At 35.2% G+C, this 22,506-nt stretch overlaps 1 protein-coding gene across 1 annotated transcript in view; it reads right to left on the bottom strand.

The window, feature by feature from the left end:
• The window catches only part of LOC128233073 (uncharacterized), a 33,165-nt gene extending 11,230 nt beyond the window's left edge, over positions 1 to 21,935 (bottom strand). The window contains exons 1-27 of the mRNA XM_052946954.1: positions 21,711 to 21,935; positions 21,358 to 21,459; positions 16,845 to 16,902; positions 15,875 to 16,033; positions 15,092 to 15,259; positions 13,850 to 13,876; positions 13,698 to 13,712; positions 12,707 to 12,733; positions 11,098 to 11,258; positions 10,437 to 10,491; positions 10,225 to 10,254; positions 9,669 to 9,728; positions 7,962 to 7,988; positions 6,858 to 7,070; positions 6,461 to 6,502; positions 5,965 to 5,994; positions 5,562 to 5,774; positions 5,280 to 5,306; positions 4,685 to 4,729; positions 4,326 to 4,352; positions 3,243 to 3,455; positions 2,809 to 2,850; positions 2,246 to 2,275; positions 1,850 to 2,062; positions 1,568 to 1,594; positions 973 to 1,017; positions 614 to 640 (exon numbers count right to left, since the gene is read on the bottom strand). Of these exons, the coding sequence (XP_052802914.1) occupies positions 614 to 640; positions 973 to 1,017; positions 1,568 to 1,594; positions 1,850 to 2,062; positions 2,246 to 2,275; positions 2,809 to 2,850; positions 3,243 to 3,455; positions 4,326 to 4,352; positions 4,685 to 4,729; positions 5,280 to 5,306; positions 5,562 to 5,774; positions 5,965 to 5,994; positions 6,461 to 6,502; positions 6,858 to 7,070; positions 7,962 to 7,988; positions 9,669 to 9,728; positions 10,225 to 10,254; positions 10,437 to 10,491; positions 11,098 to 11,258; positions 12,707 to 12,733; positions 13,698 to 13,712; positions 13,850 to 13,876; positions 15,092 to 15,259; positions 15,875 to 16,033; positions 16,845 to 16,902; positions 21,358 to 21,453 (2,077 nt within the window). The 5' untranslated portion in view covers positions 21,454 to 21,459; positions 21,711 to 21,935. The remainder of the gene's footprint in view (positions 1 to 613; positions 641 to 972; positions 1,018 to 1,567; positions 1,595 to 1,849; positions 2,063 to 2,245; positions 2,276 to 2,808; positions 2,851 to 3,242; positions 3,456 to 4,325; positions 4,353 to 4,684; positions 4,730 to 5,279; positions 5,307 to 5,561; positions 5,775 to 5,964; positions 5,995 to 6,460; positions 6,503 to 6,857; positions 7,071 to 7,961; positions 7,989 to 9,668; positions 9,729 to 10,224; positions 10,255 to 10,436; positions 10,492 to 11,097; positions 11,259 to 12,706; positions 12,734 to 13,697; positions 13,713 to 13,849; positions 13,877 to 15,091; positions 15,260 to 15,874; positions 16,034 to 16,844; positions 16,903 to 21,357; positions 21,460 to 21,710) is intronic.
• Between the last annotated feature and the right edge of the window lie 571 nt (positions 21,936 to 22,506).

A 22,506-nucleotide genomic window follows, 5' to 3' on the forward strand; every position in this document is an offset into this window, starting at 1 on the left:
CGGGCCTCTGGTGATAACATTAAAACTTGATGTAGTATGGCCTTAAATAATGTTCATAGCATTTGAAAGCGAATTGCATACTGATTACACCATATATCTAAGATAACTGTCCGAAAGAAAAACAACAACACATAATTAACACAGTTATGGTAGCTCGATTTGTTTTTATTTCCATCGAACCTGGACAAGAAATCACATATTTCATTCTATTTTATGGCCAAAAATGTGATTGCATCGTATCTGTTATTTGATTGCAAATCCATGTTGTTCTCATACAACTCTTTCAAACGATAGCAAAATAATAAAATTATGAGATCACCAGACAACTAATATTCACATAATTGTACGTCGGATAGCTTAAAAGACGTTTCATTGCTGTATCAGTAAATACAAAAATAAATAGTTTAATAAAAATAGGTATATACTAATTATTATCTTGATAAAATAACTGTGTATCTCCGAAACACGTGGTTGTATCTCTTTCATGGTACTGTATTCGAGTTCAATGCGTGGTCAATATGTGACTTATTTATGTATTTGTTTTCGTTTCTTTGTTATTTGTTGTAGTGTTTTAGATAAAATTATTAAATTTGTCCGCCTATGTTGTACAAACCTCCTTCTGAGCATATTTCAGGTGCACCTGGAAATAAAATAGATCGTATACATACTGCAATTCTTCCGAAATTCCTAGCTTCCAAAAACACAATAGTGTGTATTTAGGGGTAAAATTTGTGCTTGATGTGTTAAATCATTTATGAACATACACAATTTCTTTAATGCTTTATCTGGAGAAAACAAATGAAATACAATAATGACTTTTTGTTCAATCTCTTTACTTTACAACTAATGCATTTGATAAACACATGCTAGCCAATTTGGTCATTGTTAAACTTATATTATTCATCTTGTTTTTAAAGCCTAAAACAAAAAATAAACACTAAAATAAAAAGTATTCCTTGAATTTGTACATACCGGTTGGCACGTGAGGAGTCATCGTGGGACCAGTTTGCGGGGAGTCTGTTTAAATGGACAACGAATAATACAATTCAACGTCAGCACGATACACTAATTCAGTTACTACAAGAAAACTATCCAGTTTGAGGCGAGCGTTATTTGTTATTGATTATCACTTCAAACAACTGTATTACTACATGTAAGCAATTAAGTATTAGCAATCAATGTATGGAAAAAAGTGAAGCATTTTCTTCCATTATTTAAAATCAACACTTAATATGTCAGATACTATCAGTGAGGAAATTCACCGATCAGAAAACAAGAGGGTGTCCCTTTAGTTAATTTGTTCGGGGGAAAATTATAGCTGACGGTTTAGATTTAGATCCATCTACCTAGTAACACAGTTTTCTGTAAAAATAAATATCTTTTAACACAGGACAATTTTACTAGATATATGAAAAAATGACGTTTTATTTCCTGATAGAGCAACAAATTCACAAATGTTTCCCGATCGGAAAACACACAAAGGGAAAGCCCTAGTTCCACGATCGGCAAATAAATCCAAATACTGTTAAAACCTCCCAATCCAAGTGAGTTTCTTATAAAGTAATACCTGTGGTTTGCATTGTGTAGTTTCCGTCTAAAAATAAAATACAACAACAAATAAATCAATAGGTTGCCAATATGTCAAATCCTCAAACGGATAAATATACTCAACAAGTATTGAATTCAATTATAATATTCAAAACCAATTTGAAAGTAGTTCAGAAAAGTGACATTGAAAACAGGAGTAGGTCTCATCTGAGTGTAAAATATCAAGAGATTCACAATAAAAGTTCGAATTAAAAAGGACACCAAAACAAACAAAACATGAAAGGAAAATGAACCAACTTACCAGCACAGACGACGTCCATGGCATGAAAACAACCCCCAAATCCATAAGCGTCAGAAAATGCTGTTCCCTGTGGACATGTTTGCACCACCCAGTAGTACTCCGTACTTGCATCACTGTTCGTGGTCGCCGGAGCGCAGTGACAGAACTGTTCACAGTCACTATTGTGAAGAAGTTTTAGGCGCACGTCGTCGTGTTCTTCTTGTGAGCACGTGTCTAGGAAACGGGGAAAATGTGGCGATCTTAGGCTAGTTTCAAGAACATAATTTGAGAAGAAAATATTTCCCCGCATACAATTCGCATTAATTTATAATTAGACCCCTGTACAGTTGGATAAATGAAATTAATCTACAAAATAAAGTATACGTTTATATATTTATATAAATATACTGCTTTTACCTCCAATGTTGCATCCAATCGAATCTGGATCTAAAACACAAAAATGGTTCAATTACGTTTAATAAAAATACGTAAAGGTAATAATTTAAAATTAAACATCACATACATATTCAATTAACGATTCACTTCGAACACTGCAATAATGGTCTTTCAGACTATATTTAGACTTTAAACAGAAATGTTAACGTTTTTTAGGTTAAGGCTTCGAGAAAATTAATTCCATGTTAAATATGAACAAAACAAAATACTTGGAGCAATGATAAAACATCATCAGAAGTTCAAATAAGAGCTCTATTGTAAACACGTATTTTAAAATATGGCGGGAATTGTTTTTGATGGCCGAAAAACGTAAGTAACGCGTATGACAACTCAGGGCTATGATTGATATAATTCGGTTCAAATAGGCAGCTGCACGCTGCTGTACGGTGTTTTTCTATAAGTAAGTAAGATAAATTAATTTCAACAAAATTTTCAAACAATGTTCCCGACATCAAAACAGTGAACAATGCCTTTTTTAAAAGTGACATAAAGTTATAAACTGTTAATTGGCTTTTTCCACCAACCTTCAGGCGGGGCTGGTGATGAAAGCGTCGATGTTTCATACCCTGCAACATTCAATTAAAGCAAACTGTTTATCAGCCGATCAAAAAAGAAATAATACCTTTATCCGAGTAAAATATGCTTTCAGAAGAAACCAAAAAAGAGACGGTCTTAGTTCTCGAGGCAAAGGATATGTTTTCTTTGTTCCGTTTTATAAATTTATAATGTTTCCATATATGTGTGGCCGTAATTAATATTTTAACCTCTATTTGCTGGCTAAAGGAGGTTATTCTAACCCGTAACAACTCACCACGGAGTAAAATCGATATGAAGAGAAAGTCTGATATACCACAAGAAAACATTTGGGTCAAACGGAAGGGGTCCGACCTTTATGGCTATATGATTAATTTGTATTCTTAAATTTTAGCTGATAAATTAATGGTATATGTTCACCTACCATTTAGTTCGCACGAAGCACGGCGTTCATTGATGCACACACGGTAGTCTGAATCCCAAGCAAGGCCTTGTGGGCACTCTTGTCGCAACCATTTGTATGTGACCACGCTCTGCTCATCCGTGTTGGCTGGGGCGCACTGACAGAAAGCCGTGCAGTTGGTTCCCGGAAGTGCTAGTAGTCTTGTTACATCGTGTTCGTATTGTGAGCATGGGGCTTAAGATGCAAAATATGAAGATGTAGGTTGGGCGTGTAAACTGACATAATCAGACACATATTCATAGCAGATGCAATTATTTAAATAATAAATGTCAATCTGGAAAAATATGCAATTTAGATATATGTACACGCTTTTTCGCGAAATTTAAAGAATGAGTATGTTGTCTTTAAAACTATCAAACGACTTATTATTGCTTCAATACCGCTATCAAGATTCACATGTGGGTACTCTATATGTTTGCTAGAAGTAAGCGTTTCAATGTACCGGGCCTTTGGTGATAACATTAAAACTTGATGTAGTATGGCCTTAAATAATGTTCATAGCATTTGCAGGCATATTGCATACTGATTACAACATCTATCTAACATTTTGTCCGAAATATAAAACAACACATAATTAACACATTTATGGCAGCTCGATTTGTTTTTATTTCCATCGAAACTGGACAAGAAATCACATATTTCATTCTATTTTATGGCCAAAAATGTGATTGCATCGTATCTGTTATTTGATTGCAAATCCATGTTTTTCTCATACAACTCTTTCAAACGATAGCGAAATAATAAAATTATGAGATCACCAGACAACTAATATTCACATAATTGTACGTCGGATAGCTTAAAAGACGTTTCATTGCTGTATCAGTAAATACAAAAATATATATTTTAATAAAAATAAGTATATAATAATTTTTATCTTGGTAAAGTAACTGTGTATCTCCCAAACACGTGGTTGTATCTCTTTCATGGTACTGTTTTCGAGTTCAATGCGTGGTTATTATGTGCTTTATTTATGTATTTGTTTTCGTTTCTTTATTTGTTGTTGTTTTAGATAAAATTAAAATTGTCCGCCTATGTTGTACAAACCTCCTTCTGAGCATATTTCAGGTGCACCTGGAAATAAAATAGATTGTATACATACTGCAATTCTTCCGAAATTCCTAGCTTCCAAAAACACAATAGTGTGTATTTAGGGGTAAAATTTGTGCTTGATGTGTTAAATCATTTATGAACATACACAATTTCTTTAATGCTTTATCTGGAGAAAACAAATGAAATACAATAATGACTTTTTGTTCAATCTCTTTACTTTACAACTAATGCATTTGATAAACACATGCTAGCCAATTTGGTCATTGTTAAACTTATATTATTCATCTTGTTTTTAAAGCCTAAAACAAAAAATAAACACTAAAATAAAAAGTATTCCTTGAATTTGTACATACCGGTTGGCACGTGAGGAGTCATCGTGGGACCAGTTTGCGGGGAGTCTGTTTAAATGGACAACGAATAATACAATTCAACGTCAGCACGATACACTAATTCAGTTACTACAAGAAAACTATCCAGTTTGAGGCGAGCGTTATTTGTTATTGATTATCACTTCAAACAACTGTATTACTACATGTAAGCAATTAAGTATTAGCAATCAATGTATGGAAAAAAGTGAAGCATTTTCTTCCATTATTTAAAATCAACACTTAATATGTCAGATACTATCAGTGAGGAAATTCACCGATCAGAAAACAAGAGGGTGTCCCTTTAGTTAATTTGTTCGGGGGAAAATTATAGCTGACGGTTTAGATTTAGATCCATCTACCTAGTAACACAGTTTTCTGTAAAAATAAATATCTTTTAACACAGGACAATTTTACTAGATATATGAAAAAATGACGTTTTATTTCCTGATAGAGCAACAAATTCACAAATGTTTCGCGATCGGAAAACACGCAAAGGGAAAGCCCTAATTCCACGATCGGCAAATAAATCCAAATACTGTTGAAACCTCCAAATCCAAGTGAGTTTCTTATAAAGTAATACCTGTGGTTTGCATTGTGTAGTTTCCGTCTAAAAATAAAATACAACAACAAATAAATCAATAGGTTGCCACTATGTCAAATCCTCAAACGGATAAATATACTCAACAAGTATTGAATTCAATTATAATATTCAAAACCAATTTGAAAGTAGTTCAGAAAAGTGACATTGAAAACAGGAGTAGGTCTCATCTGAGTGTAAAATTTCAAGAGATTCACAATAAAAGTTCGAATTAAAAAGGACACCAAAACAAACAAAACATAAAATGAAAATGAACCAACTTACCAGCACAGACAACGTTCATGGCATGAAAACAACCCCCAAATCCATAAGCGTCAGAAAACGCTGTTCCCTGTGGACATGTTTGCACCACCCAGTAGTACTCCGTACTTGCATCACCGTTCGTGGTCGCCGGAGCGCAGTGGCAGAACTGTTCACAGTCACTATTGTGAAGAAGTTTTAGGCGCACGTCGTCGTGTTCTTCTTGTGAGCACGTGTCTAGGAAACAGGGAAAATGTGGCGATCTAAGGCTAGTTTCAAGAAGATATTTGACAAGAAAATATTTCCCCGCATACAATTCGCATTAATTTATAATCAGACCCCGGTACAGTTGGATAAATGGAATTAATCTACAAAATAACGTATACGTTTATATATTTATATATGTATATAAATATACTGCTATTACCTCCAATGTTGCATCCAATCGAATCTGGATCTAAAACACACAAAAATGGTTCAATTACGTTTAATAAAAATACGTAAAGGCAATAATTTAAAATTAAATATCACATACATATTCAATTAACGATTCACTTCGAACACTGCAATAATGGTCTTTCTGTCGATATTTAGACTTTAAACAGAAATGTTAACGTTTAATAGGTTAAGGCTTCGAGAAAATTAGATAAGAGCTCTATTGTAAACACGTATTTAAAATATGACGGAAATTGTTTTTGATGGCCGAAAAACGTAAGTAACGCGTGTGACAACTCAGGGCTATGATTGATATAATTCGGTTCAAATAAGCAGCTGCACGCTGCTGTACGGTGTTTTTCTATAAGTAAGTAAGATAAATTAATTTCAACAAAATTTTCAAACAATGTTCCCGACATCAAAACAGTGAACAATGCCTTTTTTAAAAGTGACAGTTATAAACTGTTAATTGGTTTTTTTCCACCAACCTTCAGGCGGGGCTGGTGATGAAAGCGTCGATGTTTCATACCCTGCAACATACAATTAAAGCAAACTGTTTATCAGCCGATCAAAAAAGAAATAATACCTTTATCCGAGTAAAATATGCTGACAGAAGAAACCAAAAAAGAGACAGTCTTAGTTCTCGAGGCAAAGGATATGTTTTCTTTGTTCCGTTTTATAAATTCATAATGTTTCCATATATGTGTGGTCGTAATTAATATTGCTCTACGCTACAGAACGCTGACACATTAGCACTTACAATCACTGGTCATAAAAAATCAGCAAAACCAATGTTACAATGATCATATAAAATAGCATATAATGTGCGCTTAAGGAGGCTTCAAACACTTTACCATGCCTTTTCCTGTTAATGCATGCACCTACCTCCCCATTCACAGTTAGCCATGTGTTTGTGTATACACACACGGTACCCTTCGTCCCATGCTAGGCCTCGGGGACACTCTTGCCGCACCCACTGGTAAGAAACGGCGCCAAAACCTATGGTTTCAGCCGTGGCGCACTGACAGAACGCCGTACAGTTGGAGTCCGGTAGCATTCGCAGACGAACATGATCGTGCTCATATTGTGAGCATGGGGCTATAGACATGAACAATAAACCTTAGGTATCTTATAAGTAAATGCTAAGTACAAGGCAGTAGTCAAGGCTTCCCTATATATAAGATTGAAAATGCTACTTCAGTTTGATATTTTGTTTAAGTCTGGGTGATGTGCATAATTCATAGTTGCTGTAAATTCAGTCAAATAAATGCACACAGAGAGAGAAATTACTTAAATATTACAGAGATCAGATATTTTTGCTCAACCAGACCTTTGCTGTTTTCCGTCGTGTATTAAACAATATTGTTATTTTATTCTGTTTGCATTGTAATGTATAGGGAAAGATAAGATAATATAAGATAAGATAAGATAGGATAAATTTTATTCCAATAATGGGTCATGTTATATGAGATATAAATTACAGTTTACATAATGCAGAAAATAAATTGAAACAGTAAGGCAACATATTTAGTAAATGCAAATAAGGCTTCATTTTGATTTTTTTTAAACACAAATAACATAAGCTCATTTGGATAATTAATAAACATGTTTCAAATTAATAGGTGGTGTTTAACCTTAACAATGTGACACTGATTAATGAGAATCTTTATCGTGTTTTTTTCTGTCTTAAAGTTTGTTTACTTACCTTATCTCTTTTAAATGAAAAATACATTTAATTACAATAAGAATGAAACTGGAACTTGCTTTTTCAAGATTATTTTTTTCTTCGATGAAATGTACTTTGGAATGTATTTGAAAAGAAATAATGAAATCATTAACGTTTGTGTTAACATTAGGGTATTGAACTTTAATTCACTATTTAGATTAGTTGTAATTCCACAATGCAAATGAACTGCAACTAGTGTATATTTATCTCGTGAGATTGAAATTATATACAATAAACGTTATTTTTTGTATGTTTTGACTTACCATATTCTACGCACGTTGTATGTGGATCTGAAAATTAGATATATCTTTTTGATTATGTTTTTACGCCTAGGTGTCTAAATTAATGTTTGTAGAGGGTATTTTACAATGTTTCTATAGGGTCTTTATCATCGTTTATACAGGGTTTTCATTAATGCTTGTAGATGATATGTATGCATGTTTGTATATGGTATTTCTGCATGTTTGTAGATGATATTTATGCCTGTTTGTATATGATATTTCTGCATGTTTGTAGATGATATTTATGCATGCTTGTATTTAGTATTGATCAATGTGTATACAAGGTCTTTATTAATGTTTGTAGATGATATTTAAGCATGTTTGTATATGGTATTTATCAATGTGTATACAGGGTCTTTATTAATGTTTGTAGATGATATTTAAGCATGTTTGTATATGGTATTTATCAATGTGTGAACAGGGTCTTTATTCATGTTTTAGATGATATTTATGCATTTTTGTATATGGTATCTATCAATGTCTGTACAGGGTCTTTATTAATGTTTGTAGATGATATTTATGCATTTTTGTATATGGTTTTTATCAATGTCTGTACTGGGTCTTTATTCATGTTTGTAGATGATATATATGCATGTTTGTATATGGTATTTATCAATGTGTGAACAGGGTCTTTATTCATGTTTGTAGATGGTATTTATACATTTTTGTATATGGTATCTATCAATGTCTGTACAGGGTCTTTATTAATGTTTGTAGATGATATTTATGCATTTTTGTATATGGTTTTTATCAATGTCTGTACTGGGTCTTTATTCATGTTTGTAGATGATATGTATGCATGTTTGTCAATGAGTGTACAGGTTCTTTAATATTAATATCATCATATAAACATATTTCTACAAGAGTTAATAGTTGGAGGGTTTCTTCGGTCAATATACAGTCAATATAGTTTTCCTACTGAGCTAAAGACATGTAGTTGTATTAGAACTTACAAACATATATTACCTCTATTTCACTTGTATTCGTTGCCATAATACTATAGATATAAGGAGACACCATCACAAAGGCCAGACAACTAGTTACTGTGATATGTTATATCACAATAATCAACATAAACCTCCAAAACCAATAAAGCAATTTACGCAACATCAAAAATGTATATAAGTACCAATGTGGGTCTAACGCCTTGAAAATGTCAGTGAAAACAAAGGACATCACTTGAGGTTAAACAGAGATGTTCAATAATGCGATGCTTAAGCTGTTCCTACAAAACCCTCAACAACAAATCATATGCAACGGTTGGTTAGCTTAGGGTACCGAGTATGTCTCAGTGTGTAGAATATTGCAGCCTTGAAGAAAGCGCTTTTTCGATTCAGGTCATTGCATTAAAAATAATGTTTAAAACCACGTGGGTTCTCTGTGGGCGAGACGTTAACATTTGCGCTATTTGTGTGTGTGTGTGCGTGTGTGTGTGTGCGCGCGCGTGTGTGCGTGCGTGCGTATGTGTGTGCGCGTGTGTGCTGCGTGTGTGTGTGTGCGTGCGTGTGTGTGTGTGTTTTGTTCAATACGGAAAGCGCCATATTGATCCAGCTCGTTGTTTAAGCAGTGTGGCCGCTATGGTGTACTCTATGCATATGGTCAGCCATTAATATCGATTAACGCAAAATTGAAAACTGCATCAAAAGTTAGAGCCAACATTCTATATAAATGTTTTGTACCAATACCTACATTCAGTTACACTTGCCGTTGTGGGGGTCGACGGATATCCTGATATCCTTTCTGTCGAACCTGTTCGAAAATAAATTGGAGTTGGTGACCATGAATACAAATGTGACGTCATCTGCGAAAACAAGTCCTGTAAAGGCAAAACGTTAATAACAAAAATATTTTTTACCAAGAACTTTTCTTAAAATACTTATGACAATGAGTGAAATCAAATCAAAGAACCTTTTCGAAAAGAGACACAAATAACTATGATTGCCGACTTATGAGTCACGATACCTCGCAAAAACGTCAAGCTTCCCCATACAGGACTCATTTTCGATTATGACGTCACAACTGTACGTATAATGTATTGTCATTCCGTTATCCTAGGGTGTGTAGGCCTGTATTCTTAGTACCAATCAAAACATAAGCGGTAATATTTGAAAATGTACCCCACTTTTTTAAATCATCATTTTATGATATAAATAAATACATATACTTTCCTCATCTTGCAGTTAAATATGATTCATAACCAATATACAAAGTACACAATAGATTTTAATGTTCACCAGGTTCATACCTGGGTGCGGAGTAGACGTATCCATCCCGTCTGAAGGAGGAAAATAATCAATAATTATGCATTACGTGAAAAAAACAAAAACAAAATTTGACACACCAATCCATAGCTTAGTAAGAGACATGTGATATGAATCAAAGGCAAATAAAGATATAATAATAAAGTATGTCTTTTACAAAACTATGAAGCAGGTAGTTTCATTGAACTCCACTCACCAGGACACTGTACATGCCACTCATGGAAACACCCAGGAGCATTCACACCGTCATCCTGAAAAAAAACGGTTACAAATGCAACATGTCCAATACATATGTCTTTACTTTGTCGAATTTTCCCTGGAAGAGCTGTCCATTGGAAGCACAAAATACACCCAAAGGATGGAAAAAAATTGTTTCACTTCAATGTAGATTGTTCATTTTCCGAACATCCCAGTAATATGGGATGCTACCATAATTATACAAGGGTGACACTATTAAAAATTGCCTCTTTTAAACGCTTATCTAGCTCAAACAATACGATTAAAGTCACCTCAAGGTTAGTATCTTTAAGACCAATCCGGGTTTTTAAAGAGCACATCAGACGTATTGTCTATGGAGGTCGCACTGTGTACACACACCAGTGTCTCGTAAACGCTTACCTGGCTTGATCAATCCAAACCTTATATCACAATTACCTTAAACTGCATTCTTCTAGTGTTCTTCTGCACCACACAAGAGATGATGCCGATCGTAGAGCCATGCGAACACGGATAGAACTTGCTGCAGTCTCTGTATTACCAGCTTATCCTGCTTGAACACCAAACTTTCACCCATGACCATCTTGTCAGGTTTTAACAGTTTCGTTAATATCTGCATGGCTTCAACGATCAACACTCACCTTGAACTGTGTGCCGTCTGGGCACTGCTGAACCTCCCAGTAGTACAAGACGCTGCCGTCCTCAATGGTTTCGCTGTGTGCACAATGACAAAACTGTCGACAATCTGTGCCGTACCGCAGCCGTAAACGTACTTCATCATACTCTTCGAAGGTACAGACATCTACAAAATTTCAAATATATACTTTAGATACAGTCGATGAATGGTACGAACATCATAATAGGGATTGAGTCCCCATCAGATCAACGAATGTATAGGACAATGTATAGTAAGATGAGGAAATTCAGTTTAATATTTAGTAACGGTCAAATTGAAATTGTTATTGCAAAATGAAATAAACCTTGCCAAAACCGACCAATAAGGATCTTTAGTTTTAAATTAGATATCATAATTACAGTCGAAACCCATTGGCTCGATATCCCAGGGACCGGCCAAAATACTATCGAGCCAAGCGTGAATGGTTACAAAGGGTACAAAGACGGCATAGTTGGCTCAAGACCAAAGACCCGGATGTTAACACAGAAAAAAGAGTGCTTGTGTTCAAGTATCAATATTTAATTCAAGTTGAATGAAAGAGAAGAAACGGGTTGTCATAGAGCTTAACAGCATTTGACACTGTTTTGCAAAGAAATATTTTCACTGCAAAAATTGGAAAAAAAATGCCTGTGGAAGTGTGTAAATTGGCTGTTTGTAACATTACTCTGTCTTGACCTCAGGGTCATGTATTTCCAATTTTGTGACACACTGCATGGGTCAACCTTATGTTTTCTTATGATAAAATTTGGTGTCTTAGATTGTTCTACAGCAGCCAGTTGTTGTTTTTTGTTTAATTGGGACTGTTTAAAGTGAAAAGCGAGGTTACTGTCTATACTAAAAATAAACTGTGGTCTTACGCCAATTGTAACAGATTGTGTACTTAACGTGCAGCTTATGTCATAACTTAATAGCTCAGTCTAGTTTATTTGAAGAAACAATGCGTCAATAAGTTTCATCGAAAATTACATCCTTGCGCATCACAATTGGATTAACATGTACCTCCACGTACAAAAACAGTTGAATAATAAAGACCAAAAATCAGACAGAAATCACACTGGAACATTCGAATATAATAATTTTGTTTTTGTTAATAACCCAGAGTGTTACTATTGATAAAATGTCAAACTCAGAAAAAACTTATAGTGAAAGTCATGATTTTGTTCAAGGACGCGTATGACTAAAGTGATACTTAAAAAAAGGAATACCATATTATGTGACATATATTATGTGACATTCAGTTGTTTAGATGGCTGGCAAATTCGTTCTATAAATTTCCTGGATACCAGTTCAGATAACGTATGAAATATACCTTATTTATTTATTGTACACTTATGAGGTTGTAAAGGCGACCGCAAGCTGGTGAAACTAGTCTTGTATGTAGAAAAACAAAGATCACATGAGAGGCCGTTTGACCAATGCTAGACACCGCATGCCTTAACAAATCTCCTGATTCGCTTATCGCGATTAGGTGACTGGCTTTACTTTATTCGATATTAGTTGCACAATGACGTAAAGAATTGTATGTGGGCATAAAATACTATTTATTCAGATCTAGTTGTCTCTTTGATCCTTACCTCCAACATTACAGCCATCAACCGGTTCTGCAAACGGAACAAAGAAAATCAAAACATTACCTCTACATAAAACTACATAACATAAATAAAGGTTTTCTTGAACAGAGGTACCGAGAGAAACGTTCGGAACACATCGGTCATTTCCCATCGAAATCAACTTCAGATGTACATGTTTATGGGCGGTTTACAATATCAGAAATCTTAACATTTAACTACGCTGCAAGTAGATAGCGTACGTAGTGATTTAGATTTAGCAGTTAAACCTAAAGATTAAACTCTTGGGGATCTTTATTATTTATACAACAATTCCCTTCATTGGCAATAAGTTTAAACTTATGCACCAGTCAATTGTAACCACGCCCCCACCCCCAGGTCCGGGGAATAGCGGGGACTTTGACTTTCGGTCCAGCCAACCCCGTGTAAAATCTCCGCCTGCGGAGACGAACTGATGGTCAAATCCCCGCCAAATGCCCCCGCACCCCAGGGAGCCTCGGTAAGGCAAATTCCCCGCTATATTTTGCGCGAAGACAAAACCACCGCACTCACCCGGCACTGCGGGGCCACCTGAAAGGTAAAAACACGGCCCATTTCCCCGGCTATCCCCGGTATACCCCCGAAACTGGGGGGGGGGGGGGGCGTGGTTACAATTGACTGGTGCATTATGTGTACAAAACACACGTTAAACACTATACTTAATTGATACTTTTTCGATGGAGGCCGAGGTGTTCCGAATGCGAGTGAAATAATCTAGTCAGATCAATAAATTCGTAACTAATACCGCTTTATAAGTGTGCGTTAGGGTCGAATTTGGCTAAACTAAGACGAATGGTCTAAAACCTTATTAAAGTCGCGTTACTGGAACACTTTTCAAGAGTAGATTGTTCGGCGAAAATGATTTATTTGTTATTTCTGAGTTCTACATGATTGGTTCCAAATCGAGTCTTGTTATGTGATACATTTTTCTAAAACAAAGAAAACATATTTGGCTTACCTTCGGGTTCTAGGGCTGTTGCAGGAGAAACAGAATATGAAAAAGAATATTTGTTTTCTTAGTAGTATACTTTTTCATCATATTTTAATAAAAAAAAATATTTCCACAAAATACGACAAAACAATAAGTAGTTCCAACACTAAAGAACTTACATGTACTTGGTGCCAATGTGCCATGCGCTGAAATATAAATTAGAATGCAACTTTTATTTTCAGCCAATGAACTTGCAGATAGGCAATTATTAAGGAGTAGACTTAATCATTAAAAATGGCAACTTTCGCGCGTGTTTGTAAGTCCCCCTACTGCAACTCATCCGATACACACTCCCTGCGTTAGATTTTGCGTTGGCAATGTATCAGCATCCTCGGCACCCCAGCGTATCATAACCTATATGATATAGGTTATGATACGCTGGGGTGCCGAGGATGTGTATCAGCCAATGAGGTCGTATTCCAAACCAGTTAGATCACCGGAAGTAATTTCTTGATGATTAAGAAGGGCTCGTTCGCTACGCTCACCCCGACCATTCTTAATCATAAAGAATTTACTTTATGTCATCTTTCTATTATTCAGGAAGCAACAATTTGTCAGCAGCCATTAAATTGTAAAATAGTTAATGCTTAAATGATTATACCGTGCAACAAAGGGCATCTTAAAAGGTTTCATCAAATGTTTAAACCATTTGAAATATAAACACCACGCAAAAGTGTGTTTCCCAAAATGATCTAATTGGTTTAGAAATTAAGCGATTTGATAGGGTTGTTTAAATCTTACTATAGCACGATGGGCATGCGTAACCAATTAAATATAGTATGCCGTCCGTTAATGAAAAACAAGGCCTACCGTGAGGCTGAAATCTCCCCTGTTTCGTACGCTTTATTCAGGGGCTTTTTACGCAGAAATTATGTCTCTTGAGAGTGGAACATTATACAGAAACTTTGGCATTACTAAACACAAAGATCCTCAACATATTTTATTTTAGCTGATATGCAAGATTCGCGAAGGTAAGAACGAGCATCTGTTACACATGGCGGGGTATCAACCCTCATAAGAAGGCTGGTATGCTTTTCTGGCACTCAGTAGATGGTATTACACATGATTCAGTCTGTAGAAACGTACTGGCTTTTTCTGACCAGTTCAAATAGCTCAACAGCAAACAATATCAAAGTAAAGCGCTTAAATAATACATTTGAACCCCATTGACTCGAGCTCGCGTGGCTCGAATTCCTCTTTGGCTTGAAATGGATGTAAAGGATCTATTTCTATCGACTGAAGGTAATCATTCCCGCTTAGCTCGAATATTTCCGAGGCTCGAGATTTTTTCCGGTCCGTGAGAGTTCGAGCCAACGAGGTTCGACTGTATATATAATATTACAACAACAACCAATTTTTACCGTAACACTGGCTTTCCCGCACAAGTCCAATTTCATCTGGTGGGTACGCGGCCAGAGGGGGACAGGCACTACAAGCGACGTTTCTCCAGCCCGACTTGTAGTAGCCGGGATGACACTTAATGCAGGTCTTCCCATCCGAGGATTCCTCGTAGCCTGGAGGACACTTGGCTAGGGATTTGAATAAAGCTTGAAATGACTGTATATATAGAAAATTAGATGTATTAAAAAATGTAAAGCAACTCCTTGAACAGTAAGTATATACGGCGAAGTGCAGTGTAAATATGACCTCAGTGGGAAATATGTCATCATATTTAGGTAGACTGGCGGCACCAATGATGTGACATGTTGAAAAGGTCATAGATACGTTCAAGTTTATTTACATACATTGTTCATGTGATGTGACGATTTCAACACTAAACTATATTTAAGACCAACCGGACGGTAGTTCTGCTATTTGTAGTTCATCTAAAACAAATCATTATACTAGCCACTTCAGAAACTGACTTAATAATAATAATAATAAACATTTGGAAACAAAGCTGCATAATTATCGTCATAATTATTCAAGGATTAAACCTCAAAGTCAAAGTATTTTTAAACTTATTAATTCTCAGAAAATTAGCCATTTCGATTTTGTTTCAAATATGAAGACTGCATGTTGTCAATGGTACCTTTTATCTGCAGGACGCATATTTGAGTATGTACTCTGTAATTATGTTTAAAAATAAAAACTGGAAATGCATAACTGTAATTTCCAACACCGAATTACTGTCGAATACTTACGGACGCACTCTCGCCAGCTCTCCGCCCCACGTCTCAGTGTGGTACAGCCAGCTGGACAGAGGGAACACAGGTCCGATCCCTCACTCTCCTTGTACGTCCCATAATCACATGGCAGGCATTCCAACACTGGTAGGCACCGGTGACCTTTTGGACACTGGACTGGAACAAATATACAGAAAGGTTAGCCAAATCAATGATTAGCAGAAAGGGGCTCTCAATCGGACAAACGCTTTGGGCACTTGACTACAATAATTGTAAGAAGAAGAAAGCCAATCAACTTAAAGTAGAGTGGTACACAATACAGGACGAATAGTCAAAAGTTCGATCCCTTGCAATTCTTTTATAAAAAACATGTCATTGTTATAAGGCAGGCATTTTTGAACGGACAGGCATCGGAAAACTTTTGTTAACATGACGAGAAAATCTAAGACGAAATATATTTCATACTTAGTACTTACTTTATCAAATATGCGGTTATTTATTGTCATGACCTGAAATCATTACCATGGCTACCGCTATAGCCGGTGCTTGGGGCATTGATAGTTACTATTGTTGTATTTTGCATTACTGTCAAATGTCAATGAACACATTCAATCAAAGGGATACGAATGTTTTGAATAAATCACCATCAACAACAGTAATAGTTATGTATTCAGCCTGTCAAAGTTAGAATCCCCACCTTCGTTTTATAACATTGTAAGTATCCCTTGGCGGGCGGACATTTAGTAATAGCTAAACTAACAATATCTTAAGTGCAAATGCCTATCATCATAATACAGAAAAACGAAATAGTCGAAAGGCGGTGCTCTATCACCCACAGAAGCTGACATCACCAGAAAGTTCAAGATATTTCTTGTTACATTGTCATGCAGGTTTTGTGGAATGTTGTCATGAGAAACAATGAAATCAATTTTCAAACATCACAGCACGAGTACGAGTAACAGTTGTGATCAAAGTATACGTGACTTACATCCCAGGAATGTTGCTATGGCATTTGTGTGCTCCGCCGTCTCCGCGGGGACCTCCCACTGAAAACAAGTATAACTAAATTATAACAAACGAACATTTCAAAATTTGCTGGAAATAGTTTAATCACTTTTAATGGCACATCCACGACATTAAACCATGTTCGGTAAAGAAGCAACTCCCAAAAGCGGCTTTCTACCCTGCATAATTTTAGGTCGTCTGCAATGTTGATTCGAAATTTGATTTTGACTTCCCTTGAATGAACAGCTAAAGGGATACATTTCAACAATGTTGTAATGGATGCGGGTCTATGGGTTAAATTTTATATTGTTAGAGAATTGAATACCAACAATAACACGTTTCCCTTAATATTTGTTGTAAAGCAGCCGTTTTGATGTCCATGAATAGTTAAGCAACAATATAACATAAAGAAATGTTAGCCAGACGACTATAACGATACTCTACAAACATTGTCGCTGCCTTTTTATCCAGAATGGTCGCTGGGTTACTAAACGCAGTGGTTAAATTCCTTTGTCAAGGGATAGCAAAATGTTACAATAAGAAACACAGGCATGATACAAGTAACTGTATGGTTTACTGCAAAACTAGGATTACTGAAACAGCCGTTTCATTCCAGACGATTACGCACATTAAGATATAATGCAGCCATTATAAGGAAGAGGATAATTTTATGAAAACAAAGAAGGCGATTAAGCACTTATATATCAACCTTACGTGTTTGGAATATTTTCCACAATATCTCCTAAAAATTGTTCCACTAATTGTTTACTGCGAAATGACTTATTGGCCACCATTCGGGTCGTGTGGGATACCTGTTTCATTTAATCTTTAACGTGTTTCTGACAACATTGCGCTCTCTTGGTTTAATATTTTTATGTTAATTTATTTCATCCCTTCTTATTTCAATCACTTATTAGAATGTTCGAACTAATGCTTACCTTCAAAATAATTCTGGTAAAAAATATGTATTCACACTTAAACCTATTTAATCGCGGCATTGATGTATTGCATCAAACTTCGTCTTGTTAACAGATGGTATACTGTTAAAATCGAAGGGCGATCGACGGTCTATATCTTTATTGAAATTGATCAACGTTTAAAATTAAATTGCTCAAAACCTACCACAAACGGCCGTGATAGTTTAAAATCTGTTGACGTATTTCTTTCTCCATTAAATGAAACTTGTTGCAAATGATATGTATTTACATTCGTCTAGTCCTTTCTATAGGTAAAACTTGGCTTTCGTATTGTATAACACGCAAGGAGTTATGACGTCAGTGTTACTTCGCTCCGATTGGAGTAGCTTGAGGTCCTTTAACAAATGATAAACGGCGTCACAGATATCAGCTTTTCTTTAATGCAAACGGTTACATTTCTTAAAAAACAAATTCTCAATTGCAAAACTGCTAAAGATACTGCTAATTTTAAACCGAAATGAATAAATATTTAATTTAAAAGAGGAAAAGTAAGTATTGGTCGCTTTTTTTCTTGCGTTTATGCTGTATACACGCAGTAATGCATACGAGCGAAATACCAAGAGGCCCTAGCACACGTCTATGGAATACTCTCACGAGCCCTACTGCATTCATAAACTATAAACGCGATCAATTCTTAAGTAAATACAATTCACTGTAGTAACAATTCTTTATCAAATACAATTCACTATCGTTATAATCAAATACAAAGCTTGAAGGTATTTAGTCTACAATTTCTTATTGGATGTTTGTTTGTGCACAATCATAGTTCGCACGCGTAGCATACAACTCAAGTTGTTTGTATCTTTAAAAACTCATAATATGACGTGAATCCCTCACATATATTTTAGGTGCAATTTCCCCCGTTTTTCATATCTATCTATACTGAATTATATAGTTGGATATGTAATGGCTTAGCTCGGAAACTTGGTTAATGATTATTGAAATATCTTAAATAATATTCTGATTTATAAAACAATAAAAGATAGAAATCACGGTACTAAATCCTTTCAAGTTCGGACAATTACACGGCTCAATGTGTTTTAATGCATTTGCCAAATTTTCTTTTGTTTTTATCGCAAGCTAATAAATAGGCTCGTCTTTGAATGGTGTTCGCTGTTCCGTTGAATAAGATATGTACTTCCTGATTAGCCTCCAACTCCGTGTCAAGACGCCCGTTATATGTACATACATAAAAGTTAAACAAACGACATTTTCTAAACAAAAAGGCTTTTTTAACAGCTTGGTTGGTTAGCATGGTAAAGAAGTCGTTGTAAGGTTCCGATGGTTTAGTTTTCCTATAGTTTCCATCGTTTAATTACACAATAAATGAAAGAGCCAGTTATAGATTGCCAGTCCTTGCCTTACAGACATCGTTTACCGTATTTCTACCATATCTTGAAATCTGTGTCTTCCCTCCCCTTCGTAGGACAACTCGCGGGCACTAACGCGACATTTCAAAATGATATAGTCATTACATAATGATGCTCTATTAAAAGTGAAGCAATTTAGAAGGGCAATGTCAAAATAAGATATACTTATAAAAACTATTACCACAACATTATTTTAAAAGCTTAAAAATGGCGACGTTTCTCGGGAGATATTTGACACTGACTTCCATGTGAATATAATTATAACAATAAACAGGTTTATGGAACGTGGAGGTAATGAAAGAGGTAATAGAAAGCCAACGAATAACTAAGGGGCAAGGAATAAGTAAATGGTAAGAAAGGTTGATGGAACGGAGGGCTACTGGAAGAGGGAATAGAGAGCCAATTATTAAGTAAAGGATAAGAGAGGTTGATAGAACGGGGAGGCACTGGTAGAGAGAATAGAGAGCCAATTATTAAATAAAGGATAAGATAGGTTGATAGAACGGAGAGGTACTGGTAGAGGGAATAGAGAGCCAATTATTAAGTAAAGGATAAGAGAGGTTGATATAACGGGGATATAGTGGTAGACAGAATAGAGAGCCAATTATTAAGTAAAGGATAAGAGAGGTTGACAGAAAGGGGAGTTACTGGTAGAGGGAATAGAGAGCCAATTATTAAGTAAAGGGTAAGAGAGGTTGATAGAACGGAGGGTTACTGGTAGAGGGAATAGAGAGCCAATTATTAAGTAAAGGATGAGAGGTTGGAGGAACGGAGAGGTACTGGTAGAGGGAATAGAGAGCCAAGTAAAGGGTAAGAGAGATTGATATACAGGAGGAGATACACAGATTAAGTAAAGGGCAAGAGAGGTTTATTAATATGACAGATAATGGGAAAGCGCTTAAGTGTCAAATGGCGAGTGGAGAAAATGATTGCGAGATAGAGAGCCTGCGTGCTTCTGTGCGTGCGTGCGTGCTTCTGTGTGTGCGAGTTAATTATTGAAAGGGGTAACCGGGTGAGGCGAAATGAATTTGAGAAAAAAGGTGCGTAAATTAAAGGGGATAATTATATATATAGGGGGAAGGACAGAAAGTAGGCAATCTTTTAAAACGCACATAAACAATACAGAAGTAAACGACCCCATGCGCTTAGAACCGATGAGGGCCATAGAGTAGACGACATATCGCGTACAATGCACGGTCAACCTTACGAGCGGTTGGCCATGGAGCTCGAGAACTGGCATAGCTGGCTCATACAAGAAAGTAACGAAGGATTAATTTATTTTTTCATAATGACCGGGAATATATAAGCCCTGCAATGAAAGCATCTAAACGCCCGTAAATATAACGCTATTTGAAAGATGTTTTAGATCTAAATAGGATTCTTTTTGTTTCCATTTCCAATGAAACAAGAAATTGTATAAAACGAAGATTAATAGACGTAAGATGTATATGGTATCAATATGTGTTATTTAATTATCATTTCTGGAATAACATTTGTCACAATCATAATAAAAGTCACTGCTTTTGGTGCGGAAAGGGTACATTTTGACATACGGTCTGTATGAAAACATAATACCAGCAGAATACTAGGATTAGAACAATGATTATAAATAATTAGTTTAAAAGGTTTAAACATTTTAAATGTAGTCTTTGTTCAAAGTTCAATATCGAAATGTCAATTAGGAATATACGTAAATATGTAAGTACTCTTTATAAAAACTACCAATGATAAATACTGCATCTGACTCAAATAAAATTCGATAAAAGGTATTATGCTTGTTGAAAAAGGGTTATTAAATATATTTACTGTGTACAATGTATATTCAATGTCCCTTTATTCCGTTCCCTTCTTATAGTTGGTATGTAACCGTTTGTCTATGTTACCGCATACTTATACATTGCATTCAATCTTTATGAATAGTTAAAAAACACACATTTTTAATTTTATTTCAAATATTAACTGAAAAACATACTGTTTCACTGTAAAATATGATCATGTTTAGGTGGTGACCAAATCACTATTTCATTTAGCAAACAAACAATATTAGTACTTGGCAACATATTTTAATAGTATAGCGACCTTTAATGAAATAATGATTATGTTCAGATATTTTGGATTAGTTACTTGAAAGTATCGATAAGATGCTTACATTAATAGACTCCTCGTAGTTTTCTGCTGCTTTAACTTGGTAACAGCAGCAGGCAACGCTCGCCACCAGCGCCAGAAAGCCCCGAAACGACGCCATTTGTCTCTGTAACATAAAGCGTATTGTTTTACGTATCAACGTTGGTATCGTACATGTATAGTAATTGTATTTAATATTGTTAGCATTAATTCAAATATCAGGATAAACTTGGCGTCGTCTGTCTTTTTCTTGAGAATGATTGCAACAAAAACATAATTATTTCCCATCGTTCGTTGATGCAAAGACTATTTGTCCGGGGTCCAACTTTTTTTTCAAACCCCCATTTAAAATAATCATGACAAGTAAATAATACTTACATCAATTAGTATCCTTTTGTTATTCGTTTCCTTTTAAAACTCTAATAAGTATCCCTGTATAAGCAGATATCCTTAAATAAACACAAAATGATAAATAATGTTTCTGATTTGGAGTTCCGACGAAATACAATTTATTATTTTTAAATGTATTTTCAATCTTCCTGATAAAAGCTGTATAAATTAAAATTCAGCTGGTATCATAACTTCCACTAACGTCATTTTGTAATAGGAGACTTTCTATAAAAGGACTTTCATTCAATGCGCTTGATTGTCTGTCTAAATATTAAAAGGATTTAGTCCATGCACAGTAGGTTAAAACAAAGGAATTCAAGTGAAATCTGTGATTAGTAGTAACTGAATAAGGTTATTTCGTAATTACTTTTCATATTGAATAAACGCGAAATACGTACTCAGTCACATATAAAATAAAACATGCTTACCTATATTCATGTTTTATAATGCTATCTAATCAAAAGAGAAAATCCGGTTTATTCATTCATAATTGTATAGTCTTGCTTATCCCAGTTCTATATACTCACAACAGTAAAGTGTCTTCGCAAACACAATACGATTGCTACTATATTAGAAATAATGCCTTTCTCAACATGTAATTATTGATATAAATAACATCATTTTTTGGTGATCTACATGTTTTTTTTTTTCTTTTTTATCGCGCCAACTTAATGCTATGCATATTTTTTTTTCTATTACGATTCTCAATGTGTAAACCAATCACAGAACATCCGGAAATACAGTTTTTCTTAAATAACTCGAGAAAGACCGAGCGTTTTCAAAC

Source organism: Mya arenaria, chromosome 1 (genome assembly GCF_026914265.1).
Source record: "Mya arenaria isolate MELC-2E11 chromosome 1, ASM2691426v1".
In the NCBI taxonomy this organism is placed as follows: domain Eukaryota; kingdom Metazoa; phylum Mollusca; class Bivalvia; order Myida; family Myidae; genus Mya; species Mya arenaria.